Genomic DNA, 23,234 nt, shown 5'->3' with positions numbered 1-23,234 from the left:
AACAGACTTGATCCTACATGAATACCAAAGCCAATTTCCATATACATTGTTTCTAAAGCATCCATCCACAATCGGGATATATATGTGGGGTATTCAGCCCTAGTCCTACTCGGTATATGTACAAATGTATTTTATTATCTTTAAGGGACATTTTCTTTGAGTAGAGTATGACAGCACGTGAATAGAACAATATAAGGAGGTCAGCCACGGTCCCGAGATTTGGTCATTTATTAGAAAGCTTACAGTAAACAAATATAATAACACATTCCAGATATTCATCTCTCAAGTCTACAAATTACAGGACATAAGCGGTGAGTGACATGCAATCACTTCGGCTAAAACAAACGAACAAATTACAGCAGTATGTTATATTTCAGTGCTCTTGGGACTCGGTTAATAACCAGCCTCCCATCATAACTTAAGGAAGCAAAGAGCCAGGGGTCTGCTGAGGACCATTCCACTGCATACACGCTGTCCTCATGCTCATCATAGGTAGCGATTATACTGTCCTGGAGTGGCTCTTTTGTTCTGCGAGAGAAACAAAACAAAATGCAATTAGCTTGTGAAACAAAAATACAATGTCACTTATTTATTCAACATGGTAATTGTAAGCGTGGAACAAGGCTGACAGACTTTGATCCATGACCTCAGGACATCCTGACAATTAGATATTTTATATATATTTTCTTGTATTTATGTCAAGCGCCATCAGCCTGTTACTGTCACTGATGCTGAAAACACTAGTTAAAAGCGAAGACCAAACCTTGTACTTTGTCCTTAACAGAGCACTAGAAGTGTGTTCATTTAATCGTCTCAAAGCTTCCTGCAGCATAATTCATTGTGAGCATTCCCAAAAAAATACAACCATAGTATAAAACGTTTATGCTTCTGAATGCTGAAAGCAACGTCAACAATGACGCAACGCAAAGCAAAACCTTATGAAGTGTGTGTGTGTGTGCAGGGCCATTGGATCAAATTATCTTTTTCTGAACTATCAAGGTCAAAATCGCATTTAATTATCTTTAAAAATGTATTAAACACTTCAAACCTGCTTTTATGAGAACTTAGAGAGGACAAGCTTGTTCTGTGAAAGAATAAAAAAATAACCTGACTTTAAAAGATATAATGAAAGTTGATGAATATATCATACAAATAAGCATAGGACAAGAATGTACCTATACAATATTAAATATCTTTTCACAGAGTTTTGAAAAGACCAAGATCAATAGTACTGGCCGGCAGAAGCACAATTGGAATCACATAAACAACTTGGCTACTACTGTACTTTGTATTGTGATATATACATATATTTTAAATCAGGTAAATTTTTATTGAACACTTTTTATACTTAATATAAACAATAAAAAAATAAAATAAAAACAATAACATTGCAAAAGACAAATGAGAGTTGCCACCAAAGAGCACAACATTGTATAACAAAATACAAGGTCAAATGGGAAATCAGTAATAATAAGCCAAACCTACAACATAGATATAGGTTATAAGGATCTCGCGCATGGAGGCAAAGAGAGACAAACTGTCACAAGCCGCCGCGCTGCCAATGCTGTGCGGGGTGAACGCCGTACAAGCGTTCGCTGAAGTCTCCTCCTTCCTCCTGTTAGGATCTGTTGTTAGCAGCATATTGTTGCAGTTCCAGTCCTGGTTGCTGCTGAGCCTCTGCTCTAATTACTGCCTGTCTGTGTGCACATTGATTGATTCTCCTGTCTGAACACAGCCCAAGTGCTCTATAACCTGTCATTAGGGAAACTTGTTCTGGTTGGGCCCTGTTTCTGTTCTATTCGAGGCCGGCCCTTCAGTCCTTGCCGGTGATAGCGTTCACGTGTTTCCGGGTGTTGTTTTGGTCTCCTGTTTCACAGTCGAGTTCCCAGCACCTAGCCTGCTTCCCTGTTTATGCCATTCAGGCGGCACGGTCTACATTTGCTTCAGCTGTCATTTGTGTCATCCAGATGGCACAGCCCGCACTCAGCATTCCGAGTGCGCAACCCAGCGTTTTGTGCCAACCCGGTGACACAGGCCGCACATCAGAGTACGCAACCTTGCAGGGCCGGACTGGGACCAAAAATCGGCCCTGGCATTTAAAGCACACAGGTCCACCTGCTGTGGGCTCCATGCAGAATATTGTTGCACACAGATGAGGTGTTGCTGGTGAAGTGTATAATGCGCGTTCTGCCCACATCAATCATTTCTGTTATTGTACATAATAAAGTGCTGATCACCAAGTAGATCACAGTAGTGCGCACCATAGGCCCGCTGGCTCCAGAAATGGAGTGTAATCTTATGGGGAGAGGCGTGGCCTCGTGAGGCATGAATGTCTGGTACTAGGCAAATAAAACTAGTGGCTTCACAGACCAGTGTTGTAGTGCTGGGTATGTAAGGGTCAGTTATGTAGGGCTAAGTGATATAGTGCAGAGGTGTAGTTTAGGGAATGGAGAGGTCAGGGGGAGAGGCAAAGGCAGGTATGGAGGGGTCAGTTGGTAGTGCAGATACGTAGTGGCAGGTACAGTATGGAGGAGTCAGGGGGGTAGTGCAGAGAGGTAGTGGTGGGCATGGAGGAGTCAGGGGGGTAGTGCAGAGAGGTAGTGGTGGGCATGGAGGAGTCAGGAGGGTAGTGCAGAGAGGTAGTGGTGGGCATGGAGGAGTCAGGAGGGTAGTGTAGAGAGGTAGTGGTGGGCATGGAGGAGTCAGGAGGGTATTGCATAGAGGTAGTGGTGGGCATGGAGGAGTCAGGAGGGTAGTGCAAGGAGGTAGTGGTGGGCATGGAGGAGTCAGGAGGGTAGTGCAGAGAGGTAGTGGTGCGCATGGAGGAGTCAGGAGGGTAGTCCAGAGAGGTAGTGGTGGGCATGGAGGAGTCAGGAGGGTAGTGCAAGGAGGTAGTGGTGGGCATGGAGGAGTCAGGAGGGTAGTGCAGAGAGGTAGTGGTGGGCATGGAGGAGTCAGGAGGGTAGTGCATAGAGGTAGTGGTGGGCACGGAGGAGTCAGGAGGGTAGTGCAGAGAAATAGTGGTGGGCACGGAGGAGTCAGGACGGTAGTGCAGAGAGGTAGTGGTGGGCATGGAGGAGTCAGGAGGGTAGTGCAGAGAGGTAGTGGTGGGCATGGAGGAGTCAGGAGGGTAGTGCAAGGAGGTAGTGGTGGGCATGGAGGAGTCAGGAGGGTAGTGCAGAGAGGTAGTGGTGGGCATGGAGGAGTCAGGAGGGTAGTGCAGAGAGGTAGTGGTGGGCATGGAGGAGTCAGGAGGGTAGTGCATAGAGGTAGTGGTGGGCATGGAGGAGTCAGGAGGGTAGTGCAGAGAGGTAGTGGTGGGCATGGAGGAGTCAGGACGGTAGTGCAGAGAGGTAGTGGTGGGAAAGGAGGAGTCAGGAGGGTAGTGCATAGAGGTAGTGGTGGGGTTGGAGGAGTCAGGAGGGTAGTGCATAGAGGTAGTGGTGGGCATGGAGGAGTCAGAGGGTAGTGTAGAGAGGTAGTGTGAGGTAAGAAGGAGTCAGGAGGGTAGTGCAGAGAGGTAGTGGTGGGCATGGAGGAGTCAGGAGGGTAGAGCAGAGAGGTAGTGGTGGGCATGGAGGAGTCAGGAGGGTAGTGCAAGGAGGTAGTGGTGGGCATGGAGGAGTCAGGAGGGTAGTGCAGAGAGGTAGTGGTGGGCATGGAGGAGTCAGGAGGGTAGTGCAGAGAGGTAGTGGTGGGCATGGAGGAGTCAGGAGGGTAGTGCATAGAGGTAGTGGTGGGCATGGAGGAGTCAGGAGGGTAGGGCAGAGAGGTAGTGGTGGGCATGGAGGAGTCAGGACGGTAGTGCAGAGAGGTAGTGGTGGGAAAGGAGGAGTCAGGAGGGTAGTGCATAGAGGTAGTGGTGGGGTTGGAGGAGTCAGGAGGGTAGTGCATAGAGGTAGTGGTGGGCATGGAGGAGTCAGAGGGTAGTGTAGAGAGGTAGTGTGAGGTAAGAAGGAGTCAGGAGGGTAGTGCAGAGAGGTAGTGGTGGGCATGGAGGAGTCAGGAGGGTAGAGCAGAGAGGTAGTGGTGGGCATGGAGGAGTCAGTAGGGTAGTGCAGAGAGGCAGTGGTAGGCATGGAGGAGTCAGGAGGGTAGTGCAGAGAGGCAGTGATGGGCATGGAGGAGTCAGGAGGGTAGTGCAGAGAGGTAGTGGGCATGGAGGAGTCAGGAGGGTAGTGCAGAGAGGTAGTGGTGGGCATGGAGGAGTCAGAGGGTAGTGTAGAGAGGTAATGGTGGGCATGGAGGAGTCAGGAGGGTAGTGCAGAGAGGTAGTGTGAGGTAAGGAGGAGTCAGGAGGGTAGTGCAGAGAGGTAGTGGTGGGCACGGAGGAGTCAGGAGGGTAGTGCAGAGAGGTAGTGGTGGGCACGGAGGAGTCAGGAGGGTAGTGCAGAGAGGTAGTGGTGGGCATGGAGGAGTCAGGAGGGTAGTGCAGAGAGGTAGTGGTGGGCATGGAGGAGTCAGGAGGGTAGTGCAGACAGGCAGTGGTGGGCATGGAGGAGTCAGGAGGGTAGAGCAGAGAGGTAGTGGTGGGCATGGAGGAGTCAGGAGGGTAGTGCAGAGAGGCAGTGGTGGGCATGGAGGAGCCAGGAGGGTAGTGCAGAGAGGCAGTGGTGGGCATGGAGGAGTCAGGAGGGTAGTGCAGAGAGGTAGTGGTGGGCATGGAGGAGTCAGGAGGGTAGAGCAGAGAGGTAGTGGTGGGCATGGAGGAGTCAGGAGGGTAGTGCAGAGAGGCAGTGGTGGGCATGGAGGAGTCAGGAGGGTGGTGCAGAGAGGTAGTGGTGGGCATGGAGGAGTCAGGAGGGTGGTGCAGAGAGGTAGTGGTGGGCATGGAGGAGTCAGGAGGGTAGTGCAGAGAGGTAGTGGTGGGCATGGAGGAGTCAGGAGGGTAGTGCATAGAGGTAGTGGTGGGCATGGAGGAGTCAGGAGGGTAGTGCAGAGAGGTAGTGGTGGGCATGGAGGAGTCAGGAGGGTAGTGCAGAGAGGCAGTGGTGGGCATGGGGGAGTCAGGAGGGTAGTGCATAGAGGTAGTGGTGGGCATGGAGGAGTCAGGAGGGTAGTGCAGAGAGGTAGTGGTGGGCATGGAGGAGTCAGGAGGGTAGTGCATAGAGGTAGTGGTGGGCATGGAGGAGTCAGGAGGGTAGTGCAGAGAGGTATTGGTGGGCATGGAGGAGTCAGGAGGGTAGTGCATAGAGGTAGTGGTGGGTATGGAGGAGTGAGGAGGGTAGTGCAGAGAGGTAGTGGTGGGCATGGAGGAGTCAGGAGGGTAGTGCAGAGAGGTAGTGGTGGGCATGGAGGAGTCAGGAGGGTAGTGCAGAGAGGTAGTGATGGGCATGGAGGAGTCAGGAGGGTAGTGCAGAGAGGTAGTGGTGGGCATGGAGGAGTCAGGAGGGTAGTGCAGAGAGGTAGTGGAGGGCATGGAGGAGTCAGGAGGGTAGTGCAGAGAGGTGGTGGTGGGCATGGAGGAGTCAGGAGGGTAGTGCATAGGGGTAGTGGTGGGCATGGAGGAGTCAGGAGGGTAGTGCAGAGAGGCGGTGGTAGGCATGGAGGAGTCAGGAGGGTAGTGCAGAGAGGCAGTGGTGGGCATGGAGGAGTCAGGAGGGTAGTGCAGAGAGGTAGTGGTGGGCATGGAGGAGTCAGGAGGGTAGTGCATAGAGGTAGTGGTGGGCATGGAGGAGTCAGGAGGGTAGTGCATAGGGGTAGTGGTGGGCATGGAGGAGTCAGGAGGGTAGTGCATAGGGGTAGTGGTGGGCATGGAGGAGTCAGGAGGGTAGTGCAGAGAGGTAGTGGTGGGCATGGAGGAGTCAGGATTTTTAGTGCAGAGAGGTAGTGGTGGGCATGGAGGAGTCAGGAGGGTAGTGCAGAGAGGTAGTGGTGGGCATGGAGGAGGGAGGAGGGTAGTGCAGAGAGGTAGTGATGGGCATGGAGGAGTCAGGAGGGTAGTGCAGAGAGGTAGTGGTGGGCATGGAGGAGTCAGGAGGGTAGTGCAGAGAGGTAGTGGTGGGCATGGAGGAGTCAGGAGGGTAGTGCAGAGAGGTGGTGGTGGGCATGGAGGAGTCAGGAGGGTAGTGCATAGGGGTAGTGGTGGGCATGGAGGAGTCAGGAGGGTAGTGCAGAGAGGTAGTGGTGGGCATGGAGGAGTCAGGAGGGTAGTGCAGAGAGGTAGTGGTGGGCATGGAGGAGTCAGGAGGGTAGTGCAGATAGGTGGTGGTGGGCATGGAGGAGTCAGGAGGGTAGTGCATAGGGGTAGTGGTGGGCATGGAGGAGTCAGGAGGGTAGTGCAGAGAGGTAGTGGTGGGCATGGAGGAGTCAGGAGGGTAGTGCAGAGAGGTAGTGGTGGGCATGGAGGAGTGAGGAGGGTAGTGCAGAGAGGTAGTGGTGGGCATGGAGGAGTCAGGAGGGTAGTGCAGAGAGGTAGTGGTGGGCATGGAGGAGTGAGGAGGGTAGTGCAGAGAGGTAGTGATGGGCATGGAGGAGTCAGGAGGGTAGTGCAGAGAGGTAGTGGTGGGCATGGAGGAGTCAGGAGGGTAGTGCAGAGAGGTGGTGGTGGGCATGGAGGAGTCAGGAGGGTAGTGCAGAGAGGTAGTGGTGGGCATGGAGGAGTCAGGATGGTAGTGCAGAGAGGTAGTGGTGGGCATGGAGGAGTCAGGAGGGTAGTGCAGAGAGGTGGTGGTGGGCATGGAGGAGTCAGGAGGGTAGTGCAGAGAGGTAGTGGTGGGCATGGAGGAGTCAGGAGGGTAGTGCAGAGAGGTGGTGGTGGGCAAGGAGGAGTCAGGAGGGTAGTGCAGAGAGGTAGTGGTGGGCAAGGAGGAGTGAGGAGGGTAGTCGTGGGCATGGAGGAGTCAGGAGCGTAGTGCAGAGAGGTAGTGGTGGGCATGGAGGAGTCAGGAGGGTAGTGCAGAGAGGTGGTGGTGGGCATGGAGGAGTCAGGAGGGTAGTGCAGACAGGCAGTGGTGGGCATGGAGGAGTCAGGAGGGTAGTGCAGAGAGGTAGTGGTGGGCATGGAGGAGTGAGGAGGGTAGTGGTGGGCATGGAGGAGTCAGGAGGGTAGTGCAGAGAGGTAGTGGTGGGCATGGAGGAGTCAGGAGGGTAGTGCAGAGAGGTGGTGGTGGGCATGGAGGAGTCAGGAGGGTAGTGCAGACAGGCAGTGGTGGGCATGGAGGAGTCAGGAGGGTAGTGCATAGAGGTAGTGGTGGGCATGGAGGAGTCAGGAGGGTAGTGCATAGAGGTAGTGGTGGGCATGGAGGAGTCAGGAGGGTAGTGCAGAGAGGTAGTGGTGGGCATGGAGGAGTCAGGAGGGTAGTGCAGACAGGCAGTGGTGGGAATGGAGGAGTCAGGAGGGTAGTGCATAGAGGCAGTGGTGGGCATGGAGGAGTCAGGAGGGTAGTGCAGAGAGGTAGTGGTGGGCATGGAGGAGTCAGGAGGGTAGTGCAGAGAGGTAGTGGTGGGCATGGAGGAGTCAGGAGGGTAGTGCAGAGAGGTAGTGGTGGGCATGGAGGAGTCAGGAGGGTAGTGCAGACAGGCAGTGGTGGGCATGGAGGAGTCAGGAGGGTAGTACATAGAGGCAGTGGTGGGCATGGAGGAGTCAGGAGGGTAGTGCAGAGAGGTAGTGGTGGGCATGGAGGAGTCAGGAGGGTAGTGCAGAGAGGTAGTGGTGGGCATGGAGGAGTCAAGAGGGTAGTGCAGAGAGGTAGTGGTGGGCATGGAGGAGTCAGGGGGGTAGTGCAGAGAGCAGTGTGAGGTAAGGAGGAGTCAGGGGGGTAGTGCAGAGAGGCAGTGGTGGGCATGGAGGAGTCAGGAGGGTAGTGCAGAGAGGTAGTGGTGGGCAGGGAGGAGTCAGGAGGGTAGTACAGAGAGGCAGTGGTGGGCATGGAGGAGTCAGGAGGGTAGTGCAGAGAGGCAGTGTGAGGTAAGGAGTCAGGAGGGTAGTGCAGAGAGGTAGTGGTGGGCATGGAGGAGTCAGGAGGGTAGTGCAGAGAGGTAGTGGTGGGCATGGAGGAGTCAGGAGGGTAGTGCAGACAGGCAGTGGTGGGCATGGAGGAGTCAGGAGGGTAGTGCATAGAGGCAGTGGTGGGCATGGAGGAGTCAGGAGGGTAGTGCAGAGAGGTAGTGGTGGGCATGGAGGAGTCAGTAGGGTAGTGCAGAGAGGTAGTGGTGGGCATGGAGGAGTCAAGAGGGTAGTGCAGTGGTGGGCATGGAGGAGTCAGGGGGTTAGTGGAGAAGCAGTGTGAGGTAAGGAGGAGTCAGGGGGATAGTGCAGAGAGGCAGTGGTGGGCATGGAGCATTCAGGAGGTAGTGCAGAGAGGTAGTGGTGGGCAAGGAGGAGTCAGGAGGGTAGTGCAGAGAGGTAGTGGTGGGCATGGAGGAGTCAGGGGGGTAGTACAGAGAGGCAGTGGTGGGCATGGAGGAGTCAGGAGGGTAGTGCAGAGAGGCAGTGTGAGGTAAGGAGGAGTCAGGAGGGTAGTGCAGAGAGGTAGTGGTGGGCATGGAGGAGTCAGGAGGGTAGTGCAGACAGGCAGTGTGAGGTAAGGAGGAGATAAGGGGTAGTGTGGCTACATAGTGGCAGGTACAGTATGGAGGGGTATGGTCAGTTGTACAAAGAGATAGAAGCAGGTATGGGTCAGGGGAACTGCAGAGAGGTAGTGTTGGGCATGGAGGGGTCAGGGAGGTAGTTCAGAGAGAGAGTTCGGGGTATGGAGGGGTCAGGGTGGTGGTGTAAGAGCTCTGCACACAGATTTGGGGGCAGGCTATGATATGTCTCTACCTTTTAGCTGCATGTAAGCTGTAATATGTATGATACTCCTCAGCCAGACTGACATTGGTCAGTGATGTCATACAGGTGGTCGGGGGATGGTGGAGTCAGTGTGAGAGTGCATATCATGAATGGGGCTAAATCTGCAGGTAGAAGGCTCCAGGTACCTGGTGCTGTTCTGCAGGTGGTGACAGCATCCCTCCTAGTGACAGGGAAGTGGATAGATGATAGGCTGGGAGGAGGGGGTCTGATTGTGTATAAATGGAGGTATTCCTGCTAGTGACTGTGCATGTTGTGCCTTGCCATTCCCATGTGCATTGGTAGCAACTACTGGGTCAATCAAGTTAAAAGCAGCTCCTTACTTTATTTCTCTGTCCAGGTTAGTTATATTACTGCTGATTCTAGAGGTAGGATAGTAGCCTGTGTAGTGACAGCCAGGCAGAAGCAGGGAGGAGCTCTATAGAGACTCCCCAGTGTGTACACTGAATCATCTCAGCTGTCTCACGTCTCTGCAATGCATGTGCTCAGACCTAAGTGGAGGAGGTGAGAATCTCCCTCAGTCTCTGCACTGTTCCGTGCAGCAGCGGATTAACCCCTGCATTGCTGGAACTGGCCCCTGTACACACTGTATTTACTGATAATGCTATTTCTCCTACTGACCTCTTGTATTAGTCTCCTCCCACTCTGCTGCTCCTCTTGCCTGCTGTGTGGTCTGTTCCTGTTCTCCGCGATGGCTGATGCATGTCAGTGAGCCAGGGCCGGCTGCACAGTCAGGCTACTCCTCCTCCCACCCACTGCTTACTGGCCCCGTACAGTAGGCGGCGGGGCTTTAAGTGATTAATCAGCTCTCTGTGTCTAGTTTTGTGATCAGGATAGCGGCCCATAAGGCCATCGGCCCTTCTGGCATATGCCAGAAGTGCCAGATGGCCAGTCCGGCCCTGCAACCTTGTGTATACCGCTGGTGTCATCTGGGCGGCATTAAGCGCACCTCAGCATCCTGTGTACGCACCCTGTGTACAACCGCTGGTGTCATCACGGCGCCACTAAGCGCACCTTAGCGTCCTCTGTATGCAACTCTGCATCCTTCCGCTGGTGTCAACCCGGCGACACTGTGCACACCTCAGCGTCCTCTTGCCAAGTCATTCTGCCCTCAAGACAGCATCCAGCCCAAAGGCTGCTACCGGCCCAAAGGCCACACCACAGCTTACTAGCCCTCAGGCCTCAACCAGCCCAGAGGCTGCTACCGGCCCAGAGGCCGCACCTCAACTTGTTTGCCTACAGGCTTCAACATTCCCGGGGCTGCTACTGGCCCAAAGGCCGCACCACAACTTATTGGCTACCAGGCCTCAACCAGCCCAGAGGCTGCGACTGACCCAAAGGCCGCACCACCACTCATTGTCCCACATGCCTCAAGTGGCTGCTACCGGCCCAAAGGCCACACCACCACTATACGGCTGCATCTAGCCAAGATACTACAGCCCTCAGGACTGTGCAAGACCTTTTCCCCCACTGTTGCTCTGAGCCTTAACACAAACAAAGGAATGAATAGAAAAAAAAAACATATTAGAGAAACACTCTTATAAGAAAGATAGAAGATTACACTGGAGGATCCCCAACAGGTCTGCAAAGACCCAGTGGAGAAAGGGCCCATCTATCCCATATCTTATGAAATTTAACAATGGCCTTATGACTAGTATAAACATACCGTTTATGGTCAAATGTATCGTTAACCAGCGCCCATCACTTGTATATGACTGGAGGGTCCGGCGCACACCAGGAACGGGCAATAATCACTTTAACCAAAGTAGATAAAACATAATGGTAAATAGTAATATTAAACATTTCCTAAAAAGCCAGTGTAAATAGACAAAGTTTAGCTCCTGGTGGGGGTAATGATGGGAAATTGAATTAAATATCTGACCAAACTAATGTCCAAAAATCACTAGCCCTAGGGCAATCCCATAATAAATGTCAAAAGTCGCAATCAAGTGCATGACATTTGGGGCAGTTAGTTGGAACATTAACATCAATATGCACAATAGAGATAGGGGAACGGTAAGACCTGTGCAGAACGACATAATGGATTTGTTTAAAACAGACAAAAGGGGAAATGTACCTTACAGAGCCTAGCAACATTGCTCATCCTGAAGAAAGCCCAAATTTAGTTCCCATTTATTCATTAATATGCCAGATGCCCTTCCATTTAAGAAGGGCATCTGGCAAATTAAGAGAGGTAAGATCACTGCAAAGATAGGAAACAGTCTTACGAGAAGGTAATAGAAGTGCAAGTTTAAGAGGAGAAGCGGATAATGAAATAGGATCAGTTTGAAACTGGGTGCGCAGGGCATGATGGAGCTGGAGGTATTTATAGAAGGCCACATGGGGAAGGCCAAATTCCATGCGCAAATGGTCAAAAGAATGGTGAACACCATCATGAAACCAATGACCAAGTGTTTTGATAACATGAGAAATCCAAAGGGACTCCAGGCCCAGCACACCCAGCTCAGAAAGATGATAGTGGGACATCAGGGTCCATACCCTCATCCTCAAATAGTCCCATAGCATAACGCAAGACCAATTGGGCCTGCCGGAGTAAAGGGGGAGTTCTGCCTGGTATTTTCATAGAAAGCAAGACCTGTAAGGGAGTTAAAGGGGACTGCTCACCAAGAAATCTCGCCAGAGTAGTGTCACTACTAGCTGTCAGCCAAGTAACCAGATGAGACAATTGTGATGGCATATAATAAAGTCTCAAATTAGAAAGAGCCAGACCACCTGAAGATTTGCATCTACATAGGGTACGGAGAGCAATCCAAGGTTTCTTATCCCCCAGATTAAGAAAGATAAAATAGAGTCAATATAGGAAAAAAAAAATTGGGGGGAACAAATACAGGGGAATGCTGTAAAACATAAAGGTACTTAGGCCGAATAGACATTTTAAACAAATGTATGCGACCCGTGACCGTAAGTGGAAGTTTCTTCCAAACATGAATCTTTTGTTTAAACACTGAGGTAATGGGCATCACATTAAGTTATACAAAATCAGCAAGATTAGTTAAAATGGAGACACCCAGATACCTAAAGGAGAGAGGCCCTCATTCAGAGGTCGTCGGAGGATGCAAGCGGTCGCTCAGAAACTGGGCGGCCACTTGCATCCTGACCGCCCGCCTCTGTTTCGGTCGTTAGGCTGTGGGTTTACACCCACAGCTCTAACGACCACTCGAGTGATGGTCGCGATGGTCAGAGACCATCGCCACCATCGGGGCTTACAACGAGACCCTAGGGTAGGGTCTCACTTGTCGTAAGCCCCAGAGAGCTTCTGGCTCTGTCAGAGCCGGAAGCTCTCCACTGACATCACTAGTGATGTCAGTGGGGCCTCCCCCAAAAGGTAGGCGTTCCCATGGGAACGCCTCCGTTTGGGCGGCCACCCCCCCCCGACCCACCTTCCAAACGGGGCGAGCTGTCAATCAACATCGACAGCTCGCCCCCTTTGGAAAGAGACCCGCTACGACCGGCGCTGTCGGTCGTAGCGGGTCTCACGCATGCGCACGAGGGAGCCGGCTCCCTCGTGCGCATGTGCACTGGCCAAACATCGAGGTGGCCGTGCGGTCGTAGACCGTACGGCCGCCTCTGAATAAGGTCCAGAGTCCCTTGGAGAGGGCAAGAGAGAGTAGGGGAAGGAGGTAGGGAACCAATCAAAGGAAAAATACTAGACTTGGAACAGTTAATCAATAACCCTGAAAAGCAGCCAAAATCCTCAATAACTTTCATCAAACACTCTAGAGAAGGACCAGCGTCAGCTAAAAATAACAACATATCATCCGCATAGAGAGCAATTTTGTCAATTACACGGGCTGCCCGCAGACCCAGAATAGCAGAATCCGAGCAAATGAGACACGCTAAAGGCTCAATAGCCAGTGCAAGGCCTCCGACATGGATGGCGGGAGACAACAAGCAGTCATAAGAGCATCTAAAGTCTCAAGAAGACAGGGGATAATAAAATGTTAACATTTCTGATACACTTCTATCGGGACACCATCAACTCCAGGATCTTTACATTGGGGAAAGGAGGAGATAACAGCCTCCAGTTCCTCCTCTGTAAAAGAAGCATCTAAAAACTCCACTGCCTCATCCTCCAAACGAGGTAAACAGATTGCCTCTAAATAAGCATGAAGCTGGGAGGGAGAATATGACACCTTAATAGCATAAAGAGAGGAGTAAGATTGCTGGAATACAGCCGAGTCAAGAATACCTGAGACTATGCTAGAAGCAACATCCTCTTTTGCCAAAAAAACTAAATAACTAAACCCAACGTTAGCTTGAGAATATTGCAAATGACGGGAAAATAACAGTCTACGCTTAGATTTATAAAACAAGTGATCCGACCACTCCCACTGGGCACAGAGCCTCCCTAAAAGCACTTTCCAAAGCAGTTTCCAGCCTCCTATGATGCAATTTAATATGTGCAATGCGTTTAATAAAGGTGCCCTAAGAAACGCTTTAAAGGAATCCCAAAGGAGAGAAACATCAGTACAGGAGTCGTTAGCAGCAAAATAGGAAACCCAAGTAGCTTCCAACTCAGAGCCAGAACCCATTAGGTCTAACCAGAATGGGTTAAGCTTCCAAAATTGGGCATCCTCCGAAAGAGAGGAACCAATTGTAATGCACAGCGGAAAGTGGTTTGGAGACACCCGAGACAAATATTCAACTGCAGAAACTCTGGGAACCAAAATAAGGGAAAGAAAAATCATATAAATACATGAAAAAGAGCGGTAAGTGGAAGACTGACAGGAAAAGTAGAGGCAGATGGATAACGCACACACCAAACATCTAAGTAATCTTATTCAGCAATTAGTTTAGAAAAAGGATATGGGAAGGGGGGTACAGAAGAAATGGTCTCTCTCAATGCTGGATCCATTATATTATTAACATCACCTAAACAAATAACGGGTAGTGGGAGAAAGTTTGATAATGGCTGCAGCCTTGCCCAAGACCTCATTAGAATATGGTGGGGGGATATAGACTGCAAGAATAAGCACAAACAATGAGTTAATCAATGCTCTAAGGAAAACATATCTACCCAGAGGATCAATTTGGACTGACTCAAGACTAAATCGAAGACGCTTTTGAACCAGGACAGAGACGCCACTAGAATTATGAGAGAAAGTAGAATGTTACATCCATCCCAACCAAGGCTTTTTAAAAAGCCATTATACGACTACCAAAGAATTGAGTCTCCTGGAGACCAGCAATAACCACATTCAGTTTCTTGACCTGCAAAAAAACCAAGGCTCTTTTGACCTTATCACAAGAGTCTTCGACTGCAAACATTCCAGGTGAGCAAACGGAGGCCCCCAGAATTCTAAAAATAAGTCACAAGCAAGAAAAAAGAATAAAGAGAAAATGTCAAACAGAAAAAAAATGAGGATACCTACAAGCGCCAGAAACACATAGGCCGGCATAAAATCCCCAATATCAACATTGTGCAAAGAGCGTCAACACACAAAAATATATATATCAAACAATAACAAACCAACCCATACCCACATCCCACCCTGCATAGCCTACAAAACCTAAGGTATACCAAATACCCCAAAAATTAGTCAAATAAACCCTATTCTAAACTACACCAGATGAAAGAAAAATCGCTAGCCGACCCCAATAGATGTGGAAGTAGCAGAACGAGCCACAACACTGCCTACCACCTATGGCAATACACAAAAAAAACAAATAAACATATATAAGCTTACACAAAAATAGCAAATAAACCAAGCTATTGCTAGCAAGGCCCTCCGATATTGTTCCATTAGGAGTGGCAGCCCCAAATAGAAAGATAGTAAACTATCCCCAAAACCGCCATCCCACCAAAAATAGGAAAAAAGAGAAATCTTAACAAAATATAATAAATGCACACAAATAGGAAATATCACACAATTAACTGATTAGGAAAGTGGGAAAAAAACAATCGATATGAGAGAATTTAGCAACGGATTCATAGATCCCCAGACCGGAACCAGGATTTATCAAATAAGACAAATCTAGGATATAAACAGTGAGGCCGTGGACGTCCAGCCAACCAAGCCTCGGCTTCACCCGGGGTATTGAGGAAATGAGTAGTGCCATCCGCCACCACATGAAAACGTGAAGGAAAAAGCATGGAATACTGTTGCTGCAGGTCACAAAACTTGTGTTTAAATGGAAGTAATTTAGAACGACTTCTTTAGACATCCACAGCGAAATCCAGAAAGACGAACACAGAGTGATTGTCCAAATTATGAGAACCATGAAGACCATAGGACAGCATCACGGTCCCTATAATGAGGCATACGGGCAAATGTCCTTGGCGGGGCACCTAGAGGAGGGGGCCTAGCAGGCATGCGGTGGGCTTTTTCCACAGATAGTTGTGGGGAAAAGGCATCCCTGCCAAAAATCTTCACCAGCTATTCCTCCAGAAACACTTCAGGAGTGGATCCATCAGCTTGTTCTGGAAGACTAACAAAGAGCGGCCCTCCAAGTCAGAGAGTTTTGAATGGCAAGCAGCCACTTCAGTGGAGAGGGATGTAATCTGCCCAGGTATAGGTGTAGTATGATCTTCCACAGCAGAAATACGAGGTTCAGCCTCCCCCACTCGTTCCCTGATTTTCTGAAGGTCATGACGAATCAAGGAAATATTCTACACTTCACATACCTTTCCGGTAACTCTTTTTCAGACTCAGAAATCGCTTGCAGAATATGTGAAAGATGAGAGTCATTTGCAGAGTTAGACAAAGCAGTGGGAGGAGGAGGTGGTGGAATAACAGGAGGGGGGTCCACTGGTGGAGAGAGAGTAGAGTTACGTGCAAAGCGCTCCAGTTTAGAAGCAGCCCCAGATGCCTGGCCGGGTTTCTCCATAGTAAAAGAACTCACAATAAGGCACCAGAGGAAGACATTAATACAGGCAGGAGCTGAAGGAGTTGAGGACGGACACTCCGGAAAACACAGCAACAATGCAATGTATGAAGACAGTGAAGCAGATCCTCAGGTGAGAAATATGCACAGATGAACTACAAGTCCCAGCCAACCACCATCAGATAGTAGCCACGAGCTATAAAGCTGCACTGGCACAATGGGCACCTCCACTGGGAGACTAATCAGCAGGGAGGTGGGAGACAGATTACAGGGCACAGAGTGTCTCTCACCCTCCAGTCAGCAGCAGAACTTGTCTTATACAGCAGGATACAAGATGGCTGCCATCAGTGTTCTCTAGCAGGCTCAAACTCCGGAGCCTGGTAAGGAGAGAGAATGGGCCAGTCCACCGCAACAGAGAAGAGGGAGAGGTTTCATCTCCAGGAAGCGCCCAGTGCCAGAGTGCCCAGTACACAACCACAGCAGCTGCCGGACCTGGATGTCACTGCAGCCGCACACCAATACGGGCTCGGGAAGAGGACCAGATGCTGGCGACCCCTCAATCAGTGCAGGAGAGGTCCTGATAACAGGTGCAGGGGGAGCAGAAGACCTTTACACAGCGAGCGGGTAAGTACTTAGGTAGCCTGGGGCGCTGCTCCATTACAATTTAGCCAGGATATTCGTCAGGAGAGCAAGCAGGTTACATCCTACGCCATGCCACTCCAAGCCAAGCCCCTTGTAATTTATTTTATAATGTCTTAGATACTATAATATTTAACTTAGCTGTTGGTGTGGGCTGAGGAACTAGGCATATTAACCCAGAACCAATATACAGATGTGTCCTCATAAATCTATCCTCAATACTCGGCGCACAGCGATATGCCTGGTGTGGGTGAGCCACCAGGTCCCATGCAACTCTGCTAGGATCGGGCATCTTTTTTTTGCAGAAAATGTGTCTTAAATCGCGATGTGATGCGACCAGGACACACCAGCATTCTGTGCTGATTAATGTGATATGTGACACTTGTATATCTGTGTGCACCTCAGTCTGTATATGAAGCACAATGGAACTTGCATTGTAGCATTTCGTATGCTGATTCAGAGAGTCAGTGGCACACAGATATACAAGTGTCACATATTAAATTAATCTGCACAGTCTGCTGGTGCGTCGTAGTCACTTCACATTGTGACATACGCATTTTTGAAGTAAAAAATAGACGCCCGGCGCTACTAGAGTCTCACAGTCAGAGCCGTAACTAGACTTTTTGGTGCCCTGTGCCAAAGAGCATTGGTGCCATGGCTTCATGGGGAAGGGCCAAGGAAGAGATAGGGGAAGCCATGAGATGCTGGGGATAAAAGAAGAGGAAACTACAAGTAAGAAGATAATAAACAGGAAAATTGACAGGCCCAAACAGCGCCCCCTGCCCTGCGGTGCCCTGTGCCATGGCACTGGTCGTACTACCCTAGTTACGGCCCTGCGTCACGGTACCTGGAGCGCTGAGAGTGGCTGTTTGGCTTGAATGCATCGAAGCAAATATTTAAAATGAACTTCATGCAAATATGTAAAAAGATGAAATTAGATGGAAAAATATGGCTGTAATTAATACACACATTTATATGTGGCTTAAACACTAAAGCTGCGTACAGACGTTCAGATAAAGTGAACGATTTAAACGACAACGATAAGAATCTTATCGTTATCATTTAAATCTGTCACTTTAATGCCCCTGCAAACGACCAAACTATGGTTGATGCGCGGGCACGAATGGTCGTTATCGACCATCGTCCGGGAAAACCGGCATACATGGTCGATTTCTAACATGTTAGCCTGTTTACTATAGGGACCCGCGATCGTTAATCGCGGGTCATTATAGGTTAATGCATGTGTTGGATGTTCGATAACGATCATCCAACACATGCAGAACGATCAGATAACGATCGTTATCTAATTGTCGCTGTTTCTGAACGTGTGTACGCATCTTAAGGTTTATACTTAAATGAGTGTAAAAACTGCCCAGTTTACACCCATACACAAAGCTAAAAGTACATAAAGTAAAAAGACACAATAGAAGTAACACTATGCAATCAAGCTATTGCCATGCAGTGTCACAAAATGGCCACCCGGCCATTTTGATAAAGTTGAAGTGTGCAAACAGTAGCTGAAAAAAAACAAAACAAAAAAAAAAGGTAAAATCAGTAAATTTACAATATACCAATGAATATTTTCTTTTGACTTGTAGCATTATAGTTAAATGCGCATGTTTAATACAGTGTGAAATTGTTTTGAATGCTTTGTCTCCAAATCCATCCTTTGAAAGCATTTGTAAAAACATTTAGGTTATCAGGTTTTAGGATGGCTTAGAGCGGTTTTGATAGCGAAGCCCTGTGAAATGGGCATGTTGCTGCACACGCTGCGTCGTACCTAAATCTCCGCTTCTCTTGACATCAGCAAAAGATCAAATCTATTCAAAGGAAGCTTTATCAAACCCCCCCTTACCTGTCAGGATTTACCTCATGTCTGGGGTCACATTTACTTGGTTTAATATCAAATGTCTTGCATTTAAACAGCAAATATACCAAGGAAAACAATGTCATGCTTTACACTATTACACGGAAGCCATAACCACCCAAATAGCAAATCTTATTTTCTTTACTATATTCTAGCCACCTCTATACCAAGAAGAGCAGGGCCATTCTTACTGGGGTGCACCTACCACACGTTATACACACCTTAGTACTGAGCACTACTATATGAGGACCTGATTCAGCACAGCTTTGCAATTGCGTCTTGCAATTACGGTAATGCAGCAGGAGGTGTCGTGCCTCCTGCATGTATTACTTATCCCAGCTGCATCCAAGGACGCAGCATCGGATAATCTGCGATAACATCATCTGAATAAGTGACCCATGGGATTACGCAAGACAGCCGCCGCAGATACAGCAAAGAGGCCAGGAAGTCTCCGTCAACTGATGGAGATTCTGGCCTCTTCCCTCCCCCCCCCCAACAATGGAGACATGCCTCTTTTTCGGGAAACTGTGGCCGTCGCGGCCCTTTCCACAAACGGCAGCAGACTGTCAATCACTGACAGTCTGCTCCTGCTCTGCGTGCGGTCACACAGTACAACCATCGGCAATCTGCGTTCAGCGGTGCATATACGTGTACTGCTGAATAAGGCCCTGAGTTTGCAAGCACTTCAGAGAGACACCTGCGACACTCCCATTACATGCCCATCATACGGGCCATCTTCGTGCATCCGCATTGCCTCCTCTCTCTCACGGCCCAGAACATTTTCAAGACATTATTGAGATTGTGCATTTCAATCGTAACTGTGACTCTGGGCCTGATTCAGAGAAATAAGTCAACTCAATGTTAACGCATGTCTTCGATGGTTGGAGATCTGCACATGCGGAGATGGGTCGCACTGTGCATCTTTAGATCTTGTTCAGCAAAATCGTTCTCAGTGCCCTGGAGGCCTTTGGGGGAGAGGGGGAGCGTTTGACGTAAATGGATGCGTGCCTGCCCTGTTTTGTAGGCGTGCCTAGGCCATGGTCTGCGTCTTCTGATGCAGATTTATTGGCTTCTGCAGGGTGATTATACCGTATATCCTGAGAAACCTGAGGTTACTGAGATGTCCGATGGCCACACAGTTGATATTTTAGTATAGATGCAGCGGTTTTGCTAAATGCATCCGTCTCTGTATTACACATGTACAGTGCGGTCCTATGTGTTAAAAGGTTGTGAAAAGGGATCAAATTGACAAAAGGATCAACACAGAGGGATCACAAGGGTTGGGTATAGGATCCCGGCGGTCGGGTTACCGAGGTCAGAATACTGACAGCGGCATCCCGACAGTCAGAATCCCGATGCCCAAAGGTAATTCCTCCTACACTAATCTCTTATCCCTACCCCAACCCTCCTTTCCTGCTGCCTAACCCTAGAACCCCCCCCACACACACACACACCTAACCCTCTCCTCCACAGCCTAAACCTAACCCTCCCCTAACCCTAATACTTACCACCAGGATACCGGCGGTAGGGACACTGGTGCCCGGATTCCGACTGCTGTCGGGGGTTCCGGTGCTGGTAATCTGAGCGTCGGCATCCTAACTGCCGGGATGTTACCTACATCCCCTATCACAAAAGTCCAATAGAATCACTCAAGCCGTCAAAACAATTACCACCCTGACTGACTCAGGTAGGGAGTCAATGTAGTAACCCTACTTCTTAAGAAACCCCTTTACCCCAGTTTTGATGTTTAAGAAGGCCATTCACCTTTCAAAGCAAATAATATACATAATTTAGTTTTTTTTATTGTGCATCAAGAGTGAGAGGTGGAAGAGGTCCACCAATGTAGAATGACTTTTCTCACCTAAGTGACATCACTGTCAGTAATGGAAAGAGATGAGAGATGAGGAAACCTGATTTCTGCTTGGAGAACTTATCCTGGCCAGATGATGATGTTTCTACAACTCCCCTAATTATGTGTGAGAGCAGAGTTTGACTCTGTACATTTTGAGCAGTCACTAATTCGGTGTAATGCTTTCTCTGAGACTGAGTAATATAAGCTGAGCTGTTTAATAACGAAAAGGAGTGGAAACCACAAGCCGTAACTTACCACAAGCAGCAGAACCTAAAGGGCCATAGAGGAAATATTAGTGTATGATGGATGATGATCTTGTCATGCTCACATCCATGCTGGAGTCCAAAATATACTTTTTTCTGCTGGGGCAGGTCAACGCACAACACAATAGGAAGCAGTGAGAGACGTACCCCCGTCACACACACACAACCATTTTCTTATATTAGTGCCAGCACCATTTTGTTTGTTTGGTTTGACTTTTGTGGGGTGGTTACCACAGGTGACGTGGCAGCTCATATTTTATTCTATATTAAATTTTATAATTATTTTATTTTTATTTGCAAACAGGGCTATTTTTCAGCAGGAACAAGCAGGAACTCAGGGCCCAATTCAGACCTGGCCGCTAAGCAACGGACACACGCTATGGCCGATAATCGCCCGTTTGCGCATGCGTTTGCGGGAATATGCGCACGCATGAGTAACCCACTGCGCTCGGGTATTGCGCGCTCGTAGTACACAGACTGGACGCTACTTTGAGTGACAGACAGTGCCGTTTGTGGGTGGTAACGGGGAAGGTGCATAATTAGCAAAGATGCGTCATTGTACACGTCACTTGGTTGTATTTCAGCCTGCAGTGATCGCAGTGCTTGCGGTATGGTAGGGTCAACCTCAAGCGCTGCGTGCAGCTCCGATTAATCATACACTTCCTGGAGATGACGTGTGCCAAGAAAGAAAAGTGGCCGTCTTTATACCATCGCTCTCTAAAACATAGAGGGCGTCCTTACACCAGACAGTGCGATCGAGAAATTTACATACCCGGCCCCTTTTGGCTGCAAGAGAGCGCAGCTTAGCGTCCGGGTGTGAATCGATATATATATATATATATACACACATATATATACATATATATATACAGACACAGTATATGTGTGTTTGTATATATAATACATATATATTTTTGTTTTTCTATAGCTCCACCTCCAGTAGCTCCACCCACATTTCCTGAACCTATTTCCCAGAAAAATAGCCCTGTTTACAAGTGTTCAAACCATCCTACTGATGTGTCCTTACACATCTTTGGTGCGGTTGTGCTAAAACGCCCCTCTCGGCGTGCCAGGTCCTGTGAGACTCTGGTAGCGCTGGGCGCGCTTTTTGCATCTACTTTTGCCGGAAATATGTCTAAGTTGCAATGTGATGGGTCTAAGACACACCAGCACACTGTGCTGATTAATTTGATATGTGACACTTGTATATCTGCATAGGCAAACGCAGGGGGGTTTCCCCAGCCCACCATGACCACAATGGAAATAGTAATATAGAATTTTACTAGTGCTGCATGTGCTTCTCAGTATCACAAATTAAATCATTAACACCAGCCTGTGGATCTTTTAACATACATCTGTGCACCAACTAGGAGATCTGGAAAACATGCACTGTTAGGGGTGCACTGCTATAGACCATCAATATGGTTAATTATTAATACCATATAATAATACACTATCCAGTGCATAACGAGGCCAATATGTACATATATGCCCAGGGTAGTGCTGGGTTCTTCTGCTGCTCCCCCAGACTCCCGGAACTTGCTCCAATGCTCTGGAATGGAGCCCACATCTGAAATAAAAACATTCAGCTCATATATAATGGCTTACTGTGATCACTGGTCCTGTATATGCTGGAATTATCATGACACGCTATACACTATGTATGACACATATTAAAGCTGGTTAAGTGCTAATTATACCCTCTTCGTGGACTGGGCACACTCGCTCTAAAGTCAAGCATTTGGAAACCCCCCTCTAGAAATCCTGCGTTTGCCACTGATCTGAGTGCGACTGAGTCTCTGAGTCTGTATACAAAGTGCTACAATGTAGCGGCCGCAGCTTTTTTCATTCCAATTCCGTTGTGGTTCATATACAGACTCCGGTACACAGTCAACTGGTGCGTCCTAGTCACAAAAAAAAGATACCCGGCGCAAACAGAGTAGCTCACGCCAGGCAAGTGGTACAGCGTGGCGCATTGAGGCTAGATGCCTGAGGACACATATCTATATGAATACATATTTCTCACAAAAATAGCCACCTTTTGCAGATATAACCACTGACAACACTTGTGGCATTCTTTATACATTGGAAACTAAATATTGTACGGGAAGTTCTTTCTAACACTGGTGTCGATGTTCTCACAAATGTGTTAAAACTGTAGATTGCTTTTTGATGGGGTTTAAGTCTGGAGTGCTGGCTATTTCATAGTTTTAGGCCTACCTTTTTTTTTGAAGGTACATGTGACATAGATCGGATGTATAGCTTGGGTCATTATCTCACTGTAGGAAGAACCCTTGACCAACTAGGCATAGACCAGGGGCTACTGAACAGTACTACAAAATGCTGTGGTAGCCCTTTTGGATCAGTGTGCCAGTCACTCTTGTGCAAGTCACCAACTCTGGATTCAGCAAAAGACCCCCAGACCATCAAGCTTCCTCCCCCATGTTTGACCTTTGGTGTCACACATTAGAGAATCATCTATTCACATACTCCATGGCATAAAAAAAAACCATGATGAGCCGAGCATTTAAAATTTTGATTAATCGGTCCATAAGACCTTCTAACAGTCTTCAATAGTCCTCTAGCGATGTTTCATGGCCAAGACAAACCTCTTTGCCATCTAAGCAATGGCTTTCATACTGCCACTCGACCAGCCAAAACTGCAGCTCGAAGTCTTCTCTTCATAGTTAAAACTGAGACTTGGTTACTTCGGCCACTGTTCAGCTGTGCTTGTAACTGTTGTCCTGTGAGCCACCTACCAAGCATGCTGTTGATGCTCAGAAATTTGTCCGTCAATTTCCTCCAGTTTTAAAGTGCCTTTTGTTGGTATACAAAACCACCTTGTCTCCTCGCATTATGACAGAAATATAGCACTTCCTGCAGTGCAATAATCTCCAAATAAGGCTTCAGAGGGGGCACCACAGTCTGTTCTAATACTGCTTTTATACAGAAAGGGCATTTGTGATCAACAGAATG

The 23,234-nt window shown here is 48.8% G+C and overlaps 1 protein-coding gene across 2 annotated transcripts in view; it reads right to left on the bottom strand.

The window, feature by feature from the left end:
• Positions 1 to 210: 210 nt before the first annotated feature.
• EIPR1 (EARP complex and GARP complex interacting protein 1) overlaps positions 211 to 23,234 on the bottom strand; it is a 280,792-nt gene continuing 257,768 nt past the window's right edge. For both annotated transcript variants that reach the window (XM_088479510.1, XM_088479511.1), the window contains one exon: positions 211 to 528. In XM_088479510.1, coding sequence (XP_088335636.1) covers positions 354 to 528 — 175 coding nt within the window. In that variant the 3' untranslated portion in view covers positions 211 to 353. The remainder of the gene's footprint in view (positions 529 to 23,234) is intronic.

Source organism: Taudactylus pleione, unplaced genomic scaffold (genome assembly GCF_031769625.1).
Source record: "Taudactylus pleione unplaced genomic scaffold, aTauple2 ptg000238l, whole genome shotgun sequence".
Taxonomy (NCBI): Eukaryota; Metazoa; Chordata; class Amphibia; order Anura; family Myobatrachidae; genus Taudactylus; species Taudactylus pleione.
Note: the sequence above shows the minus strand (reverse complement) of the source record. Positions and strands in the feature narration are given on the sequence as shown.